Raw genomic sequence first — 22,236 nt, 5'->3', positions numbered from 1 at the left:
AGACTAAACATCCTTATATTTTATAGGAGTATATAAAAGCCAAGAAGCTCGCCTAATGTTACACATCTATCTTATTAAAGTACCAGCTCAAGCTTCTGTGAAGAAAATGAAGGAGGAAAATTGGGCAATGGATGGCTTTGTAAGTATAGTTCTTTAAAAGTCTGCTGCTAAACTTAATAACATATTTGTGCTATTGTTTGTCATTAAAATTACAGAAAAATGTAATTTTCTAAATTGAGCTAGTTAAATGCACACACATAAAATAGCAAAACTACTATTATAACTAATTTGTTTTGAAAAAATAAATGATTCAATATAAATACTTAGTAACCTAGTGTGTCTAAACTACTGAAGCCTATGACCTACTCTCTTTTTACCTAGAAAGTTTTCCTTGTAAAAGTTTTGTTACTTCAGAGCATATAGTTGGAGTTCCCATGCTCATTTTATCAAAGACTTCTGGGCAGTGTGTAAGTATAAGGTTTGTTGCTTCCAACTGCCAGTTTAGAAATTCCATTCATGTAAGTGACTGACTAGAACAGGGTACCTCCGAAGTGAGGTTATGGTAATTATTCAGAGGACGTGGCTCATGTAACTTCTTCTTCATAGCCAACTTTATAAAATTTTCTAAATATGAAGAGTAAGTTTGGTTCCTGAGAGAAAAAGAAAGTGCAACCTGTTTCCCTTTCTGTGCCATTATTCATGGAGTTGAGGTCTAACTCATGTTCAGTGCACTTGGATTGTTTCATTTAGGAAACAAATAAAATGAATTCATTCATTTAACTATTAGAGTTGAGCTCTTCTTTTTAGAAGCATTTTGTGTCTAAAAATGACCTTGTCCAGGGTATGTCTGATAATAAGGAATAAATCACTTTTGAAATGTCAGACTTATGTGAATAATTTGGTATAATACTTTGCTTTTTAGGGCGAGGATGCAAGGTTTTTTGCAGCTTTCACAATAACATACATGACTTATGTAACACTGATAATAATCAGAACAAACTTTGGGGTAAATTCATATGACTAGTTATCAGCAACACTGAAATGTATCAACTCATATTTTATTAGTGAGATCAAATGACACTATGCATGTAACCTATTTTTTATGTATAGAATTTTACATGCAAGGTATAGTTAATAGCATTTGCAGCATTAGGCAGAGTCACAAAATCTCAGGACCAAACAACATGTATTTAGTTCTTTCTCATGTGTCTGAGTTTAGCTTGGCGGTTTCCATTTGAAACTGTGGTATCAAGTTCAGGTTTGCTCCAGATGTCTCATGTCAGGTCCAGGCTGGAGGAATAGCAGCTGCCAGGAACATGTCCTTCTCTTGCCAAAGGCCTGAAACTCTGAGGGGCAAAGTGGAGATACGTCCCCCTTATTTTAACAGCCCTATTGAGATATATTTCATGTACCCTACTCATTTAAAGTATACAGTTCAGTAGTTCTTAGTATATTTACAGATATATAACCATCACCACAGTTGATTTTAGAATATTTTCATCTCCTCAAAAAGAAACCATATCCTTTATATATCACCCAACCCATCCACCCCTCCTTTCTCCCCCAAATCCAAACAACCACAACTCTATTTTCTGTCTCTATATTTCACTGTTCTAGGCTTTCATATTTATGAAATAATACAATCCCTGGTCTTTTGTGACCATGGATTATATGGTTTCTTCCACTTATAATGGGAAACATACATCTTAAGGCCTAGGATTGGACCTAACCTATTGTCAATTCCACCCACATTCCATTGGCCAAAGCAAGTCACAGGACCAAATCCAACTCAATGAGGAAGAATGAATACACTTTTCATGAAGGTTGATGGGAAGGGAGAGAATTAGTGCCTGTATGCTGAACAGTAATCGAATCTACAAAGTACAGTATTATTATATTTTAATTGTTAATTGACTATTTGCCTCATTCTGTTTTATCATATCCTTGGTCTTTTTCTTGACAATCAGTTTCTTCACCTAAAATAAATCTATAAATCTGTATCATTATATTAGTAACTAATGCCACTTATTTCCAGTATCCTAGTTAAAGATGAAATTTTTCGTTTTATTTTTAATGGTGGTAAATTTGCATGATGTTCTGTTTTACACAGAAGAAGATATGGAAGAAGGAATTGTGCATAATATTCATTTCTTAGTAAATCTGAATATTTTCTTAGACTGGGAAAATATATCTGGGACCAGCTTTCATGTTTAATCAAACATAAATATTTTTAGGTTTCCGCTGAGCCTGATGGAGCTACTTATGTATTTCAAGGATTTATTCAGGGTAAAGATTATGGGCAATTTGGACTACAAAGACTAGGTAATGTAGTCATTTTCATTTTCATGTACTTTTTTTATTACTCAAGATATCATAAGAAAATAAAATGGATTCTGTACATTAGGCACACTTACTGCATTTTGAATTTTGTATTGTCAGCACTATACATTGATACACTTGATAGCCTTTTAAATAATTGCATTCTTTAAAATATTTGTTCTCTGTGTTCCAACTCAATATAGTGTTTAGTTTTTCATCATATTTCTAATAAACATGACAAACTGCCTTTCCCCCAAGCAAGTAAAAAGGAGTAAAAGTGATAAAGATTAAAAAAAATTTTAACTGTGAATAATTTTATCTTATGAGATTTGTATTACTTCTCTTACATTTGAATATATTTGAAATTTTCTTACTGACCCCCCCCAAAGAAAAATGTAGTGGCACTTTGAGAAACTCATAGAATCTGGATGGGAAAGTTACTTTGAGGAATGAACCATTTTGGGGCTTTGTGCTATTCAGCTATGTAAATGTTCCTGTGGTGGGAGGCACAGGGTTTTGTCATTTTTATTTCCAACTCTTCTCAAACGTGTCTAAATATTTAATAGTCTCATTTGACTGTATTTATTATCATAACTTTTGTGTATAATTTTCCAGAAGTATACTGTCTCTCATTATTATATTGTAGTAGTAATGCATAAAGAGTAAATCCATGTTCTAAAAGCTACTCCTTGATGTTTATCTTTAAAATTCCATTGCTTTGAACTTTTTTGTAAGTTTTATGAGTCCCTGGAAAATTAAAATATAAAATGGTACTAATGTTTTTAACCTTGACTAGGGTATGACTTCAGTTCAGTTTTCTCTCAGTCATGTCCACTCTTTGAGAGCCCATGGACTACAGCATGCCAGGCTTCCCTGTCCATTACTAGCTCTCAGAGTTTACTCAGATTCATGTCCATTGAGTTGGTGATACCATCCAACCATCTCACCCTCTGTTGTCCGCTTCTCCTCCCACCTTCAATCTTTCCCAGTATCAGGGTCTTTTCCAAGGAGTCAGTTCTTCACATCAGGTGGCCAAAGTATTGGAGTTTCAACTTCAGCATCAGTCCTTCCAATGAATATTCAGGGATGGATCCCTTTCGGATTGATCTCCTTGCAGTCCAAGGGACTCTCAAGAGTCTTCTCCAACACCACAGTTCAAAACCATCAATTCTTCAGCACTCAGCTTTCTCTATAGTTCAACTCTCACTTCCATACATGACTACTGGAAAAACCATTGCTTTGACTACCTGGACCTTTTTTGGCAAAGTAATGTCTCTGCTTTTTAATATACCATCTAGGTTTGTCATAACTTTCCTTCCAAGCAAAGTTTAATTTCATGGCAGCAAGCACCATCTGCAGTGATTTTGGAGCCAAAAAAAAATAAAGTCTGACACTGTTTCCACTATTTCCCCATCTATTTGCCATGAAGTGATAGTACCAGATGCCATAATCTTCATTTTCTGAATGTTGAGGTTTAAGTCAACTTTTTCACTCTCCTCTTTCACTTTTATCAAGAGGCTCTTTAGTTCTTCTTCGCTTTATACCATAAGGTGTTATCTGCCTATTTGAGGTTACTGATATTTCTCCCAGCAATCTTGATTCCAGCTTGTGCTTCATCCTGCCCAGCATTCCACATGATGTGCTCTGCATATAATTTAAATAAGCAGGGTGACAATATACAGCCTTGACATACTCCTTTCCTGATTTGGAACCAGTCTGTTGTTCCATGTCCAGTTCTAACTGTTGCTTCTTGACCTGCATACATATTTTTCAGGAGGCAGGTTAGGTGGGCTGGTATTCCTATCTCTTGAAGAATTTTCCACAATTTGCTGTGATCCACACAGTCAAAGGCTTTGGCATAGTTAATAAAGCATGACTTAGTTGAACATTTGATTTAGTTAAATATTTATCAAAAAAGTAAATCGACTTTCCCCAAATGAACAATAATGAGATGCCGTTTCAGATAATGTCTTGCCACAATTGTTAGTTTTAAAATCAATAGAAGACATTCACTAATATAGTACATTGTCACAGTCATATAACTGAATGCAAGATTTGTTCATATTATATTCCCCAGAGCATCTCAAGCACTGCATGTCTAAAACAGAACCTATTAAAAAGAAAAACTATTTCTTTCTGAAAAAAGAGCTTGCTATTTATTTCTCTTCCATAGTCCCTGTGCCAACACATTGACAAATCTCATTTTTCTCATCTCTTAGCTATGCTAATGTCATAACCATTTACTCAGTCCCAGGGAGAACACTCCTAAATCCTATGCCTTCTTACACCCTTCATGTTTCATCCACACAAATAACTTCTGTTCACTTGAAATATGAAATGTTCCTGGAAATCTATATTTTCATGCTCTTCTTAGTGCTATAGTTCCCATCTTAATTTCCATTTTTAACTGGGATGTCTTCAAACTATTCCTGCCTTCAGACAAGACTCTCTCAAGTCCGTCTCACCCTAGTCACAGTTTAAAATCTTGTATTTTATCACTAAGTCATTTTTTCCCCTACGCATCTTCAATTATTCCTCACTATAGGTAGGTGGAAAGTTTGAGCTCTTTAGAATAATATTTATGCCTTTTCAGATAGTTTATCATGTTAGCCTCCTATTCCTACCACATATCCTTTGCATACAGATATGCTTAACATTAATTCATGCTTCGTATATACACTTACTTTGTCGCTCTGTAGTCTTCCTACAGTTGTTATTAACTCAAGTTCGGAGACTCTGCTTATTTTTCATTCAGTATCCTTTCCTGGAAAAATATACATAGTAGGCATTGTGTAAAATTGTGTGGAAATGAAGGAGTTTTGTGAATTATTTTTGTATTTCTAAGTAGATAAATATCTTGAGCAAGGAATAAATTAATTTTTTAAATAAAAAATATCAAGTTGATAAAAGAGACCTACTTTTGTATCTGTATGTTATTTTTTCCTTTTATAGGACTGAATATGTCAGAAGGCTCAAATTCTTCAAATCAACCTCATGGTACAAATAGTAGTTCCGTGGCCATTGCTATTCTGGTGCCTTTTTTCGCACTTATATTTGCAGGATTTGGATTTTATCTCTATAAACAAAGGTAAGTTTATCGATGTTGAGTATAAAATGTTTCCCAAATCTATATTTTATGTTCTTTTTACTCTAGAGTTCAAATTCTAACTTCTGGGTTTTTTTGTTTTTTTGTTTTTTTTTTGGTCTGGATTATTGTAGCAAATATAACCACAGTTTGTTAAAGTCATTATTTCCTCTGCCCATCATCCCATCACCCCAATGTACACACAACTAAAATTGCTCTGTTGGGTTCTGCAAGCATTCAGCTTTATCCTTCCTCCTTTTGTCTGTCAATTTTCTGTAATGTAACTTCTTGTATAATTTATTTTTACATTATCCATGCTGAAACTATAGAGATACAAAATCTAAGTTAAGGTTTAGATTGAAGAGGTGATATCTGCTCTCACATTTCTTTAGAAAAAAAGGAAGAAGTTTATGTTTAAACCTCTTAGTTTATATGACAGTACTGACAGATTTTACCCAGGCTGACAGACAATAAAATCTAGTCCTCTCTTTTCTCTTCTGTTGTTTTTAGAAGATGATGCAGTTAGTATGTTATATTTGTTATATATTTCATGCATGACTGTATAGATTATCAGTTGACCCCTTCTTTGCTACATCCATTACAATATCTTGATGAAGGGCTTTACTATGCAGTTAATCCACTATTTGAGACCATCCCTTATTAAGGAAACAAAAAAAGCCAAAAAAAAAAAAGAAGAAGAAGAATGTATGCTGGTAACCAGATAACTAAATAAATTCCTAAATGTTTTTTTATCAAAACTAATGTCCTTATTATAAATGACAGTCTATATTATCTAAGAATGATTTAATTAATGTTACGCAAATTTGTAACAATTGTGCCTTAGCAGTTATTCAGGCCTTGTCAATATCAGATGTTATTAATGATAAAAATCATCACTAAATTTATTCATAAAGCAAGCTATGCTAATCATTTTTTATTATTGTGGTAAAATACACATAAAATGATTTAAACTGTTGTACATGTACAATTCAGTGACATTTAGTATACTCACAATGTCACAGAACCATCAGCCTAAAAGGAAGCTGTACTCACTAAGCAGTCACTCCTTCTACCCCAGTCTCAGGCAACTACTTTGATTCACCTTCTGGATGTTTTATATATATGGAAACATACAATAAGTGACATCTTGCATCTGGCTTCTTAAATATAATGTAGTGTTTTCAAGGTTATCCATATCATACTACATATCTACATATTATTGTCTATGTGACTGAATAACATTCCATTGTATGTTTGAATATGTTGTGTTTAAATATGTCCATTCATCAGTTGATGGATATTTGGATTATTCCTGTGTTTGGGCTATTGTGAACAGTGCTGCTAGACACGTTTGTGTACAAGTTTTGTTCAGACGCCTGTTTCAGTTTTTTGAGTATGCATTCAAGAATGAAATTCTTGGATTATATGGTAATCCTTCATTTAACCTTTTTCCTTCATTTAACCACATTTAATGTGGTTTCCCTGGTGGTTCAGATGGTAAAGCGTCTGCCTGCAATGCGGGAGACCTGGGTTCGATCCCTAGGTCAGGAGGATCCCCTGGAGAAGGAAATGGCAACCCACTCCAGTATTCTTGCCTAGAAAATTCCATCAACGAGGAGCCTGATAGGTTGCAGTCCAAGGGGTCACAAAGAGTGGGACACGACTGAGTGATTTCACTTTCATTTAACCATCCTAGTGAAGTGGTATTTCATTGTGATATTGATCTGCATTTCCCTAGTTACTAATAATATTGGGCATTTTTCATGTGTCTGCTAGTCATTTGTCTACATTCTTTGAAGAAATACCTATTCAAATTCTTTGTCCATTTTTGAAATTGACTCATTTGTCTTATTTTTGAGGTATAAGAGTTCTCCATATATTCTGGATACTAGACCCTTTTCAGATATCTGGTTTGCAAATATTTCTCTTTCTGTGGGTTGTAGTTACAGTTTCTTGATAGTATCCTTTGATATACCAAAATTTTAATTTTGATGAAGTCATTTTTTTCTTTTTTCTTTTGTTACTTTTCTCAATATTATACCTAAGAGACCATTGCCAAATACAAGGTCATGAAGGTTTACCTAGTGTTTTCTCCTAAGAATTTTATAGATCTTGCTCTTATGTTTATAACATTGATTAGTTTTAAGTTAATTTTTATTGATGGTATACACTTTTCTAAAGTTTGATATTATTTTCCTTAAAGTTGTTGCTTAATATTTGCAGAAACAAATCTTTTACACCTTTGTGATCCTTACCTAATTAGAAGGAAATGATGTTGCTTCTGTTCTTATTGTGAATCTAGTTTAAAAAGAGAGATGAATATGATCAATTAGAATTATACACCTGACAAAAGCAAGTTGTAAGCAATATAATTCATGTTATATAATCATATATATGTATATATATAGATGATGCTATTGAAAGCAATTTTAGATAGATTTTTTTAAATGTTATCATACAAATCCCTGACAATTTTTAATACAAAGAAAAGTTCAGAAAATGTGCTAAGGATAGTATAATCACAGAGTGGCAAATACAAATTATAATAAAATAAGTAGTTGAAATTTTGTGTTATTTTTTATAAGCAAAAGAGAATTGTTTTAAAGCCTTTTTAGGAATTAGGCTTGAGGAACAAGTAGGGGTAAGTACGCCTTTGTTGCTGCTGTTCAGCCCCTAAGTTTTGTCCAACATTTGCGGCCCTATGGACTACAGCACACCAGGCTCCCCTGTCTTTCACTATCTCCCAGAGTTTGCTCAAACTCAAGTATGCCTTTAATCATTTGATTTACAAATAAAATTATAATTTGATTTATATATGACCTTTTTGTAATTTGATTTTTTATCATTTGATTTACAAATATCAGCAAATTATGCAGTAGGATGTGGGAAAGAGAAATTAGAAATAAAACATTAATCAAAAGTGAGACAAAAAATAAATGAGGGATTCAAAATGAGCAACTTATACCAGCCAGCTTAGATTCCATGTGTTTTATTAACTAATAGCAAATATTCAGTTATCAAGAATTCTGGAAACTATTTCATGACATGAAATATCAGTGTAGTTAGTCATTTTCTTTCAGATTTTGAGTTTATTTGTTCTAATGTATATAATTTTAAGCCAATTGAGTATTTATGTTTCTGGGATACTCTAAGCACTTTCCAAAAATAGATGTCAGCATTAGATGTCTGCTTTTCTTGGAACTCCCTGCTTATTACTGCAGAATGAACTCCTTATTGTCATTCAAGTCTCAGATTAAATTTTACTTCCTTATTTTCTTTATTACCTCTCCTAACATGCTTCCCAGTTACTTCTGGTCATATTAACCATTTTCCTTTTCAGCAAAACAATTTTCATTATCTTGTTTCATTTTTCTTGTTTATTTTTAATTTATTCATTGCTATCCTTGTAATATGAGAGTAATAAGTTTGTATGTTTTTTGTAAAAAAGAAAAATTATATATCCAATGCCTAGGGTCATGCCTAGCATGTAATGGATGCTCAATAAATACTTGAGGAATGAATAGTAATGGAATTTGAATTCATCATCATCATAATTTAGCTATATTTTACATGATCATTGATGATAACATTATCTCATAAGAAACTTTATAAGAATAGCCATAATATTTATTTATACTTAAACTACTTATATTGGTACTGTTTATAAATATATATTGTATGTAAATAATAAAAGTTACTCATGATTTAAAAATGACAGATATATTATTCAAATTTGATGAATTGTGGTTTCTCAATATTTTCAAGTTATATTATCCATTAACAGTGATAACTCAGGTATTGATATATTGTTTTTGAGCCCTATTCTGCTGTTATTAGGAGAAAGTTAATGTATAACTAATTAGTGATCTCATCAACAGGACTGCTCCCAAAACCCAGTATACAGGATGTTCAGTTCATGAAAATAACAATGGCCAAGCAGCTTTTGAAAATCCCATGTATGACACCAACGCAAAGTCAGTGGAAGGGAAGGCAGTCCGGTTCGATCCCAACTTGAACACAGTCTGCACAATGGTATAACGTGGCAGCTTTGGCCTTCTTCAGAAGCTTGGAAATCGACACACAAAACAGTGCACATTTAGGTCACTGATAAACAAATCAAAGCACACTTATCAGGACTCGCTGGGTCACCCTTTCCTGTGGAATGATAGAGAAGAGTGGTTTTTCATAAACTGGACCGTAATTCTTCTTCATGTTTACCATGGAGAATTTTACAGAAATTTGGCTGCACTCCGAGAGTGCTTACTCACAGTTTATTTGCTTTTTTTAAAAAGGAGATTATTCTAAAACATAAACTTATTTGCATATATTGGAGGAGCATCCACTATCAGTATTTCTGTGCTTTATAAACTATATTAGAGGGACTGGGTTTTAAAAAAATGATATAGGGTAGAAAATAAGAGCTATACTTACAAGAGTCAATAGATCACTGACTTCTCTTTAACTGTCATGAGCTGTATCACGCCCGTAAGTCTGTATTTCACACCACTCTATCAGCTGTTCCTTCCTATTAATTGAGTCATTGTTTTCTTCACTTCCCTGGTTATTTCAGATTGAGTCATGCCCTGAAATGTTTATGAACTAATTTATGTCACAGATGAGATAAGATTGCCTACGCTGATTTGATGCTTTCTGGTTTTTGTTCTTCAGTATCATACTGCTATCTTTTTTTAGACTGGTTGTCATAGTTTCTGCAAATGGCAAGATCATCATGCTATTTTCCTGATTTTGCTCATTATGTTGTAACCAATATTATTCAGTGAGCCATGGGGTAAGTGTTTAATTCCTTGCTTCAATCTTTTTTGTCCCTCAGAAACAACTTTAGCTGGCAAAAACTGTCTATAATAATCATGATTTTGCAGCTTTCTGAGATACCAAACTTACCATTCTTTACCATTCTTTCTAATATTTTGCAAGACCAAATAGAACCTATCAATCTACTTATTTAGTTTATAACTTATCTGTTTTTCCTTCCAGCTGAGTCTTCAGATTTATTTAATATTGCTTTGAATTTTTATCTAACAGTGAGTTAGAAGTATAAGCTTGTTAAACTTTTTAGTTAACATTGAGGTAAACTATATTTTGGACCATTGCCTAAATCAAAATGACTAAAAGTAAAATTATTTTCAAATCACCAATATAAATTTATTTCCTAAAGTTGTGGATTTACCAATTTCTTATTCTTATGAAGCAGCTTCCAGATATGACAGGCTTCTTTCATAGTCATTAAGGTATGTATTTGCAAGTTATTTACAACTGTATCACAGTAATGCCAGCATTTTGATTTAATAGGTCATAGTCTTCCTTTAATAGCATGTTTTACTTCATTGAATAAATTATGTACCCAGTGTGAACACTTCATTGTTGTCCCTTTCAAATATGGATAAAGTTGTAAACAGTCTCGACTTTTTGTATCATGAGACAGAGTGCCTACGAGAAATCATTGCACCCAGAGCGCTGCTTGGATCTATCTCTACAACATGTAGTGGATTTCTTGTAAACCACTTTGAGATACATTGTTTTGGAAATTCATATAATTTTCCCAACATTGTACTCTACTGACAGGATGCTGTTTTAAATTTTATTCCATCAGTTATTTATTCTTGTTTATTCAAATGACTGCAATAACAATGATTCATTCATTAATGTTAAGGTTAATACATTTAAGATCTTGTTTAAACAATGTTTCTCCTGCAACTGGCTACTCCTCTTATATTAATGCATACACTTTTGTAAAGAAGTATATTTTTATGAAAAAAAAACTTTGTAAAAGTATGATGTAAATTTTCAGTGCAATGTAAACAAAATAAAAGTGGATAATTGCTTTTGTAAAATGTGTATTCTTTTCAAAATTGTCTGTTGGTGTACTGGTTAGTAAAAGGAATGAGCCGCCCTTCTTTATTTGGTGTTATAATAAAGTTCTGAAACTGCATATACTTAGTTCACAACATAATAATGAAATATGGGTATTTTTTTCATGTTCTGTAGTTCCCAAGTATAACACTCTTAAAAGTAAACAGATTCGCAGTAAACATAATAGTAGCATAAAAACCTCATCTTAGAATTTACCTTGTGTCAATATTTCAATAATTCATACTATCTAAAATTAGATATAACTAATGATTTCTTGTATTTCTATAGTGTATTTCTTAGAGATATTTATGTTAAGCATGCTTCTTAGGTGTGGACCCAATAACCTTTTGAATTGCTACATTAAACTAATATTCAATAACAAATCTCTCTCTCCAGGATGAAACATGGAAAGTGTTTTGTACTCAAGAGATTTATTGTTTCTATGAAGTTCAAATCACAAGTGATTGAAATTCAATTTTATTAGATAGCTCTTTTTTACAGAACACATTGTCTTTATATGTCAAGACCTGAATCTCCAGTCTTCACAAGTCTATCACTGTTTATTATGCTTTTATTTTAGAAATAATTGCTTCTTGATATATTGTAGTTTCTGTTTTAACTTCATTAACTGTATTATCTCCACCTTTAATTCACTTTGTATCTTCCGCATTTTCTCTTGTTGTTATTTGTCTTTATGTTTATTACTCCCTGTGTTTTCTTTTCCTCCCTTTTTATTTTTCAACTTTAGATTTTTCTTTCTATTGATGCTTTTCTTAGCATCCTTTCCTCTTTTTCGTGTCTTATCCTTTTTAGCCTTTTTATTATTAATTCTCATTTTAAAATTTTCTCTTTATCTTTTTAACCCCCTCAAAAGTTAGCAGCAATTTTAGTGGAAGTAATTTTAATCTCTTCATAACTTTATTGAAGTATAATTAACAATTGTGAGATATTTAAAATTTATAGCTTGATGTACATAGTTTTTTTTCTTTTTTGATCAGAACATTTCAGTTCTACTCTGTTATTAGATTTCAATTAAGGAAGTAACTTAAAAAGAGTCTTCTTGAGTGCCCCTTATATTTAAGAACATTAAAGCCATAGGTCCCACTCAGGATCTGTTGATAATGGAATCTAATGAAAATTATTATGGGCATAAACCAAAGGTCAGATATATTTTACCTGTCCTTTTCACTTATATGAGAGAAAAGAAAAAAAGCAATAACATTAGCTAAAGCAGTCAATAAAAATATCTATATGAGAGTCTCTTAAAGAGAATAAGAATATATTTCCTGTCAAAGTACTAATCTATAAATATCTATAAAGTTAAAACAGACATTGTTAAAGGAAGGGGGAAAAGCACCTCTATAAAATTATAGAAGCTTATAAGTCTAGGAAATAATTAAAAATGGGCAATTTGAAACTTGGCTGAGAGAAATATTGATTTGCTTCTCTCTCTCTTTTTTTTTAGGATGACTTTGGAGGAAAGGGAATAAGGATCTCAAAAGATATACATGTGTAAAAATCTGAGAAATATCTTTCTTTCATTACTTTCATGAGTTTGATATTCTGAAGTACTTTAAAGCAGGTTTAAAAATTACTGGAGAATTGAACAGCCACTGAACATTGGATTTCATTCTTTAGTATACAAAGCAATAGAGCTAGTGAACACCTGCTAGATACATTCCCAACTTTTAATAAGTTCCCATGTGTAATAATTTTATTAGTCCTGAAAAAGAAGTATATTCTACACATTCAAATTCATAGCTATAAGTTGCATTGCAAACAAAAAAACAAGAAATCTGTGCTTAATTTCTCATAAAATCCAAATCCTGCTTATAGGTATTTGCATACCTATGAAAATAGGGATAATCCCAAATGCTTTGACAAAATAAGTGATATACATAGATATAGAGAAAAATGTAAACCCACCTTCACATTATGAGTTAAAATAAACCAAAAGGCCTTCTTAATAAGTATTTTCTTCATATCGCTTAGTTAAGATTTTGTGTCTTCAGAAGGAACTTATTAGAAAGAAATGTGTTACCTGGAAAATGTCACCTGATTGCTTTGTAATCCCAGTAAGCCAATTAACACAGCTGTTATAGATCAAGTACCCATAATCTCTTTATTTTTAAACCAAAACTTTTCTAGTTTATGGCACCCTTTTTAGATCAAAGATTTTAAATACATAAGATGAAATAAAAAGGAAATTAATGATAAAATAATTTTAAAATATTTTCAAATATTCTAGTAAATATATACTAACATACATATATATGAATATTTACTTAAAGAGAGATATTGACATACTTCTCTACTGATACATTAAGTAAGTAGTGGGGCTAATAATTTCTGTAATTTTAAAGAGCATCATAAGCAATATTTTGATATATTTGTAATATTTAACGTGATACAAAATATATGTGATTTTTATAGGTGACAAAAGTCAGAGATGATTTTTACCCAGCTTTTTACTGAAGGAAATACTATATTTTAAGGAGAAGAACAGTAAAGATAAAGGTGTGGCATTTTCCCACCTGTGTTTACACATTTTTTGAATTCTACTTGCATACCAGGTTTAGAACCCTGCTTTAGAGATTGGCATTTGCAGCAAGTACATTGTGATGGTACAAGGAATAAAACTTTCTCTTGAGTTATTGGCAATGAAAATTAAGGACTTGAGTTGGACTTTAGTTACCAAATAGCAACCTAAACAAGAAACATTTCTAAGAAGAAATCCCTAATAGGAAAGACTGAGTATAAATAGCAAAATGTCATTAATTAATGTATTAATACAGCAGATGTTATCTAACATTAAACATTCACATAATACTCTAGTATGAAGTATAATGTCTTGTGGATGAATATAAGAAACACATAGATCTTATCTTGAGGTAATTTAAAGTTTTGTCAAGCTATTAATAATTTTTTTAAAGTATACATAGAAGTCACATAATAATTCTATGTGGTAACTATGTTCATTTCTATAAGCTTTCACTCTTTTTCTGTTAAAATTGACTTCTATGGCATTAAAAGCAAATGTTTGACTAGCCTACTGAATAAGATTAAGGAGTATAAAGGTGATATGGGTTATGTGGCATCAATATTTGTCTTCAGAATATTCAGAATTTGTTGAAGTTAATTTGAAGACTCCGTATTAGGTCAATTTAATATAATGGAAAACTTGGACATTTCTTGACGAAATGACCAGAAGTTATTCACGATATCAATGATGAATTTCTGTTTACTTTTTATCAGTATATGTTTTCCTAGGAATCTTTATTGAAGTTTTATAAAATGTCATTTGAAGTTTATTGACAAAAAAGCATTCAAAATTATTCAACAAATAAATTAGACAAGACAAAAATCAAATTTACATTTAAAGATATGCTATTATTAAGTAAACAAAATCAGTATTTTTCACCTAGTAATTCTTCTCAATAGGTTATCTAAAGGAAATAATCAAGAGAGAAGTACGTGACATGTGCTTTTCACATTATAAACTATTTGTGTATGATGAAAAATACATCACTAGTTACCAATATGTAAGCAGTATAAATATTCACTGATCTGGGATTGCATTAGAAATTACCATGCATTTAAAAGTAATTTTTAAAAATTATGTTCAGAGTTAATGATATGAAGACTTCAGTTTTTTAAAACAAAAGTCACTCTTTCTTACCACTGTTTTCTCTTTTCATTTTTCTGTTTATTCCAAATATAAACATAAACGTTTTGAAGCAAAGAAATAAAATACAAATAGTCACAATTATCAGGAGTGTGAATGATTGCAATCTTTTCATTTGACTTTTTTCCAGGAAGACATATATGTTAATAACATTATAAAAATTATTTTTAATTTTTTATTGATGAATAATAGCTTTACAGAATTCTGTTTTTTTTCTGTAAAACCTCAACATGGATCAGTCAATGTATACATATATCCCGTCCCTTTTGAACCTCTCTTGCATCTCCTGACCCATCGCACCACTCTAGGTTGACACAGAGCCCCTGTTTGTGTTTCCTGAGCCATTTAGCAAATTCCCATTGGCTATCTACTTACATTTGGTAATGTAAGTTTCCATGTTACTCTTTCCATACATCTCAGCCTCTTCTCCTCTCTCCCCGTGTCCATAAATCTATTGTCTATGTCTGTTTCTCCACTGCTGCCCAGTAAATAAATTATTCAGTACCATTTTTCTAGATTCTGTGTATATGCATTGGAAAATGATATTTATCTTTGACTTTCTGACTCACTTCACTCTGTATAATAGGTTCTAGGTTCATTCACCTCATCAGAATTGACTCAAATGTGTTTCATTTTATGGCTGAGTTATATTTCATTGTGTATATGTACCATAGCATCTTTATTCATTCATCTGTCGATGGACATCTAGGTTGCTTCCGTGTTCTAGCTATTGTAAATAGTGCTCCAATGAACAATGGGATACATGTGTCTCTTTCAATTTTGGTTTCCTCAGGGTATATTCCTAGGAGTGGGATAGCTGGGTCATATCCTGGTTTTATTCCTAGTTTTTTAAGGAATTTCCATACCATCTTCCATAGTGGCTGTATCAATTTACATTTCCACCAACAGTGCAAGAAAGTTCTCTTTTCTCCACACCCTCTCCAGCATTTATTGCTTGTAGACTTTTTGATGAGGGCCATTCTGATCAGTGTGAGGTGATATCTCATTGTGGTTTTGATTTGCATCTTCCTAACAATGAGCAATGTTTTCATGTGTTTATTTGCCATCTGTACGTCTTCTTTGGATAAATGTCTGTTTAGGTCTTTTCCCTAATTTTTGATTGGGTTGTTTGTGTTTCTGGAATTGAGTTTTATGAGCTGCTTGTATATTTTGGAAATTAACCCTTTGTCAGTTGTTTCATTTGCTGCTATTTTCTCCCATTCTGAGGGTTGTCTTGTCACCTTGCTTATAGTTTCCTTTGCTGTGCAAAAGTTGTTAAGTTTAATCAGTTTAGTCACACTGGTTTACTTTTGTTTTTATTTCTGTTTCTCTAGGAGGTGGGTCATAGAGGATCTTGCTTTGATTTACATCATCCAGTGTTCTGCCTATGTTACATCTAAAAGTTTTATCATTTCTGGTCTTACCTTTAGGTCTCTAACCCAATTTGAGTTTATCTTTGTGTATGGTGTTAAGAGTTGTTTTAATATCTTTCTTTTACATATAGCTGTCCAGTTTTCCTAGCACCATCTAATGAAGAGACTGTCTCTGCCCCATTGTATATTCCTGACTCCTTTGTCAAAGATAAGATAATCATAAGTGCATGGGTTTATTTCTGGGCTTTCTATCTTGTTCCATTGGTCTATATTTCTATTTTTGTGCCAGTACCATACTAACTTGATGACTGTAGTTTTGTAGTATAATCTGAAGTCAAGAAGGTTGATTCCTCCAGCTCCATTCTTCTTTCTCAAGACTGTTTTGGTTATTTGGGTCTTTTTTGTTTGCATATGAATTGTGAAATTTTTTTTTTCTAATTCTGTGAAAAATGCCATTGGTACTTTTATACGGATCACATGGAATGTGTAGATTGAACTTGGTAGTATAGTCATTTTCACAATATTGATTCTTCCTACCCAGGTACATGAGATATCTATCCATCTGTTTATGTCTTTGATTTCTTTCATCAGTGTCTTATAATTTTCTGTGTACAGTTCTTTTGTCTCCTTTGGTAAGTTTATTCCTAGATATTTCTTTTTGTTGCAATGGTGAATGGGGTTGATTCCTTAATTGCTCTTTTTGATTTTTCATTGTTCGTATATAGAAATGCAAGTGATTTCTGTGTATTGATTTTGTATCCTGCAACTTTGCTAAATTCACTGATTAGCTCTAGTAATTTTCTGAGACTATCTTTAGGGTTTCTTATGTACAGTATCATGTCATCTACAAACAGTGAGAGCTTTACTTCTGCTTTTCTGATTTGGATTCCTTTTATTTCTTTTTCTTCTCTGATTGCTGTGGCTAGGGCTTCCAGAATAATGTTGAATAATAATGGTGAAAGTGGACACCCTTGTCTTGCTCCTGATCTTAGGGGGGATGCTTTCAATTTTTCACCATTGAGAATAATGTTTGCTGTAGGGTTATCATATATGGCCTTGACTATGTTGAGGTAAGTTCCTTCTATGCCCATTTTTCGATAAACTTTTATCAGAAATGGATGCTGAATTTTGTTGAAGGCTTTTTCTCCATCTATTGAGCTGATCATATGGTTTATATCTTTCAATTTGTTAATATGGTGTATCACATTGATTGATTTGCATACGTTGAAGAACCCTTGCATTCCTGGAATAAACCCAACATGATTATGGTGTATTAGCTTTTTGATGTATTGCTGAATTCTGTTTGCTAAAATTTTGTTGAGGATTTTTGCATCTATGTTCATTAGTTATATTGGCCTGTAGTTTGTGTGTGTGTGTGTGTTGCCTTTGTCTGGTTTTGGTATCAGAGTGATGGAGGCCTTGTAGAATGAGTTTGGAAGTGTTCCTTCCTCTGCAAGTTTTTGAAAGAGTTTTAGAAGGATAAGCATTAGCTCTTCTCTAAATGTTTGGTAGAATTCTCCTGTGAAGACATCTGGTCCTGAACTTTTGTTTTTTGGGAGATTTTTGATCACGGCTTCAATTTCAGTGCTTATAATTCGGATGTTCATAATTTCTATTTCTCCCTGGTTCAGTCTTGGAAGATTGAACTTTTCTAAGAATCTGTTCATTTCTAGCAGGTTATCCGTTTTGTTGTCATATAGTTGTTCATAATAGTCTCATAATCCTTTGTATTTCTGCATTGTCTCTTGTAACCTCTCCTTTTTCATTTCTAATTTTGTTACTTTGATTTTTTTTCTTGATGAGTCTGGCTAAAGGTTTTTCAATTTTGTTTATCTTTGCAAAGAACCAGCTTTTAGTTTTACTAATATTTATTTACTATTGTTTCTTTCATTTCTTTTTCATTAATTTCTGCTCAAATATTTATGATTTCTTTCCCTCTACTAATTTTTTGTTGTTGTTCTTCTTCTTTTTCCAGTTGTTTTAGGTGTAAAGTTAGGTTGTCTCTTCAATGTTTTTCTTGTTTCATGAGGTAGAATTGTATTGCTATAAAATTCCCTCTTAGAAGTGCTTTTACTGCATCCCATGGGTTTTGAGTTGTGTTTTCATTGTCATTTACTTCTAGAATTTTTTTGATTTCCCTTTTGATTTCTTCAGTAACCTGTTGGTTATTTGGAAACATGTTCTTTAATCTCCATGTGTTTGTGTTTCTTAACAGTTTTTTGGTTTTTTTGAAATTGATATCTAGTCTCAATAGCATTGTGTTTGGACAAGATGCTGGATACGGTTTCATTTTTCTTAAATTTACTGAGGCTTGTTTTGTGACCCAAGATGTGGTCTGTCCTGGAGAATGATCCGTGTGCACTTGAGAAGAAGGTGTATTCTTCTGCATTTGGATGGAATGTCCTGAAGATATCAGTGAGATCCATCTAATGTATCATTTAAGACATGTGTTTCCTTATTAATTTTCTGTTTTAATGATCTGTCCATTGTTGTGAGTGTGGTATTAAAGTCTCCTACTATTATTGTGTTACTGTCAATTTCTCCTTTTATATCTGTTACTGTTTGTCTTATGTATTGAGGTGCTCCTATGTTGGGTGCATAGATATTTACACTTGTTATGTCTTCCTCTTGAATTGATCCCTTGATCATTATGTAGTATTCTTCTTTATTTCTTGCAATCTTCCTTATTTTAAGGTCTATTTTGTCTGATATGAGAATTGCTACTCCAGCTTTCTTTTGCTTTTCATTTGCATGGAGTATATTTTTCCATCCTCTCACTTTAAGCCTATATGTGTCTTGAGGTCTGAAGTGTGTTTTTTGTAGACAGCATATATATGGGTCTTCTTTCTGTATCCTTCAGTCAGTCTGGGTTTTTTGGGTGGATCATTTAACCCATTTACATTTAAAGTAATTATTGATATATATGTCCCTATTGTCATTTTCTTAATTGTTTGGGATTGATTTTGTAGATCCTTTTTCTTCTGTTATATTTCTTAACTGTATAAATCCCTTTAACATTTGTTGTAAAGCTAGTTTGGTGGTACTGAATTTTCTTAACTTTTGCTTTTCTGAAAGCCTTTTTATTTCTCCATCAGTTTTGAATGCAATCCTTGCTGGTACAGTAATCTTGGTTGTAGATTTTTCCCTTTCAGTACTTTAAATATATCCTGCCATTCCCTCTGGCCTGCAGAGTTTCTGCTAAAAGATCAGCTGTTAAGTGGTTGCTTTTCCCTTGCTGCTTTTACTATGCTTTGTGTTTATTCTTTGTTAGTTTGATTAGTATGTGTCTTGGTGTGTTTCTCCTTGGGTTTATTCTGTGTGCGACTCTTTGTGCCTCTTGAACTTGACCAACTATTTCCTTTTCCATGTTGGGGAAATGTTCAACTATAATCTCTTCAAAAGTTTTCTCATACCCTTTCCTTTTGTCTTCTTCTTCTGGAACCCCTATAGTTTAAATGTTGGTGCATTTTATATTGTCCCAGGGGGCTCTGAGACCACCCTCAGTTCTTGTCATTCTTTTTACTTTATTCTGCTCTTCAGAAGCTATTTCCAACATTTTATTTACCAGCTCACTGAGTCATTCTTCTGCTTCAGTTATTCAGCTATTGATTCCTTCTAGAGTATTTTTAATTTCAGCAATTGTTTTGTTTGTCTCTGTATGTTTATTCTTTAATTCATCTAGGTCTTTTTAATTGATTCTTACATTTTCTTCCTATGTTTTCCAGGGTTTTGATCATCTTTACTATCAATATTTTGAGTTCTTTTTCAGGTAGTTTGCTTATTTCCTCTTCATTTATTTGGACTTCTGTGGTTCTACTTTTTCCCTTCATTTGTGTAGTATTTCACTGCCTTTTCAATGTATTTTTTTTAATTTATGTATTTGAGGTCTCCTTTTCCCAGGCTTCAGGTTGAATTCTTTCTCCTTTTGGTTTTCACCATCCTAAGGTTGGTCCAGTGGTTTGTGTAAGCTTCTTATAGGGTGAGATTTTTGCTGAGTTTTTTTGTTGTTGTTTGTTTTTGCTCTGATGGGCAAAGCTGAGTAAGGTGGTAATCCTGTCTGCTGATGATTGGACTTGTACTTTTGTTTCGTTTGTTGTTTATATGAAGCATCCTGTACAGGGTACTACTGGTGGTTGGGTGATGCCAGGTCTTATATTCAATTGGCTTCCTTTGTGTGAGTTCTTACTATTTGATACTCCCTAGGGGCTTCCCTGGTGGCTCAGAGATTAAAGCGTCTGCCTGCAATGCAGGAGACCCGGGTTTGATCCCTGAGTCAGGAAGATCCGCTGGAGAAGGAAATGGCAACCCACTCCAGTATTCTTGCCTGGAGAATCCTGTGGAGGGAGGAGCCTGGTAGGCTACAGTCTATAGGGTCACAAAGAGTCAGACACAACTGAGTAACTTCAGTTCAGTTCAGTTCAGTTCAGTTTAGGGTTAGTTCTCCATTATTCTAGTCTTTTGGAATCAGTGCTCACACTCTGAAGGCTCGGAGCTTGATCCCTGGTCAGGAGCAACAATTCCAAAAGTTGTTTGTTATGGCATTAAGTGAGATTTAAACAAATGTCCAAAAATGAGAATCCAAAGATGAAACCCAGAAAATGGCAGTTACATAATCAGGCAAGTAATAATTAAAATAAATGGAATATACACACATATATATCCATGAGCAAAGTCAAAACAAAAATAAAGTACAATAGATTAACCCAGCGAGCAAAAGAAATTGAAAATTATATTTACCAGTTAAGAACAAAACTAACTACATCACAAAGTGGAAAACAAAAGCAAAGTGGCAAGTGGGGAATAAAGCAATGAAAACAAAACTAGCAAATATATTGAGAGGAAAGGAAAGGAAGAAAAGAAAGAAAGAACAGATATGCAAAGTTAAATAGAGGCAGGTAAAGAAGATTTATATACATTAAAGATTAACTGGAAGGGGAAAAGAACAATAAAGAAAAGAAATAAAGGAATAAATGTAGAAAAAAATAATAGGCTTAAAAAATTAAAAATAGGGGGAAATTTTTAAAAAAGGAAAACTCCCCAGAACTGCAAAAGCCAAATGTAGAGGCAGAGGTTTATAACAACTATGGAACATATGATTGAAGAAGAAAAGGTGAAAAAAGCTCAAAAGCGTAACTAAGATTTCATAGTGCCAATAAAATCGACAACTACAACAGAAGTGGAAAACAGAAAAAAATAGAAAAAAATATACAAAAGCATCTACAAAACAAGTCAAAGCATAAGAATAATAAGTGTTTTTCTTGAGTCACTGCTGTCAAAGTCCTTCCCCTCCCCTGGGAGTCAGAGTCCACCTCACCTCCCTCGGATGCCCTCCCACTGTGCTGACCCCTGAACCTGTTTGGGGGCAGCTCAGATTCTAATCTGGTCCTACTTCTCTGTGTTCTTGCCTCCAATATCCACAGCTATCAGAACTAGTGCATTTTCTTTTGTGGAAGCTTTCAATGGCCTTTTATAAATTCCACAGGCACAGAGTTTGCCTAGTTGACCATGTGGATTTAATCTGTTTGTACAGCTGGTGGGAAGGTTTTGGGTCTTCTTACTTAGTCACACTGCCCTTGGGTTTCAATTGTGGTTTTATTTTCACCTCTGCATGCGAGTCGTCCACTGGGGTTTGCTCCTGTGGCTGTCCTGGAGGACTTGGGTTTGCCCTTGTGAGGGCCAGGTGTGGAAGTGGTGAAGTTGCTTGGGTCACAGGGGTTCTGGCAGCTCCAGGTACTCAGGGGAGTTTGAGGCTAGGGCAGCAGGAAATATAGTGCTCTAGAAAGATATGGAAACCAGTTTTGGTCAATATACTACAGTATTCTTGCATGGAGAACCCTCCTCCCTGACAGAGAAGCATGGCAGGCCAAAGTCTACAGGGTTACAAAGAGTCAGACACAGCCAAA

At 33.2% G+C, this 22,236-nt stretch overlaps 1 protein-coding gene across 3 annotated transcripts in view; it reads left to right on the top strand.

The window, feature by feature from the left end:
* The window catches only part of CSMD3 (CUB and Sushi multiple domains 3), a 1,308,014-nt gene extending 1,298,572 nt beyond the window's left edge, over window positions 1-9,442 (top strand). For all 3 annotated transcript variants that reach the window (XM_065902671.1, XM_065902670.1, XM_065902669.1), the window contains 4 exons: window positions 27-139; window positions 2,235-2,322; window positions 5,272-5,407; window positions 9,283-9,442. In XM_065902671.1, coding sequence (XP_065758743.1) covers window positions 27-139; window positions 2,235-2,322; window positions 5,272-5,407; window positions 9,283-9,442 — 497 coding nt within the window. The remainder of the gene's footprint in view (window positions 1-26; window positions 140-2,234; window positions 2,323-5,271; window positions 5,408-9,282) is intronic.
* Window positions 9,443-22,236: the final 12,794 nt, after the last annotated feature.

This window comes from Muntiacus reevesi, chromosome 12, assembly GCF_963930625.1.
Source record: "Muntiacus reevesi chromosome 12, mMunRee1.1, whole genome shotgun sequence".
NCBI classification, from domain to species: Eukaryota; Metazoa; Chordata; class Mammalia; order Artiodactyla; family Cervidae; genus Muntiacus; species Muntiacus reevesi.
The sequence above is the reverse complement of the archived record's forward strand: the minus strand, read 5'-3'. Positions and strand labels throughout refer to the sequence as shown.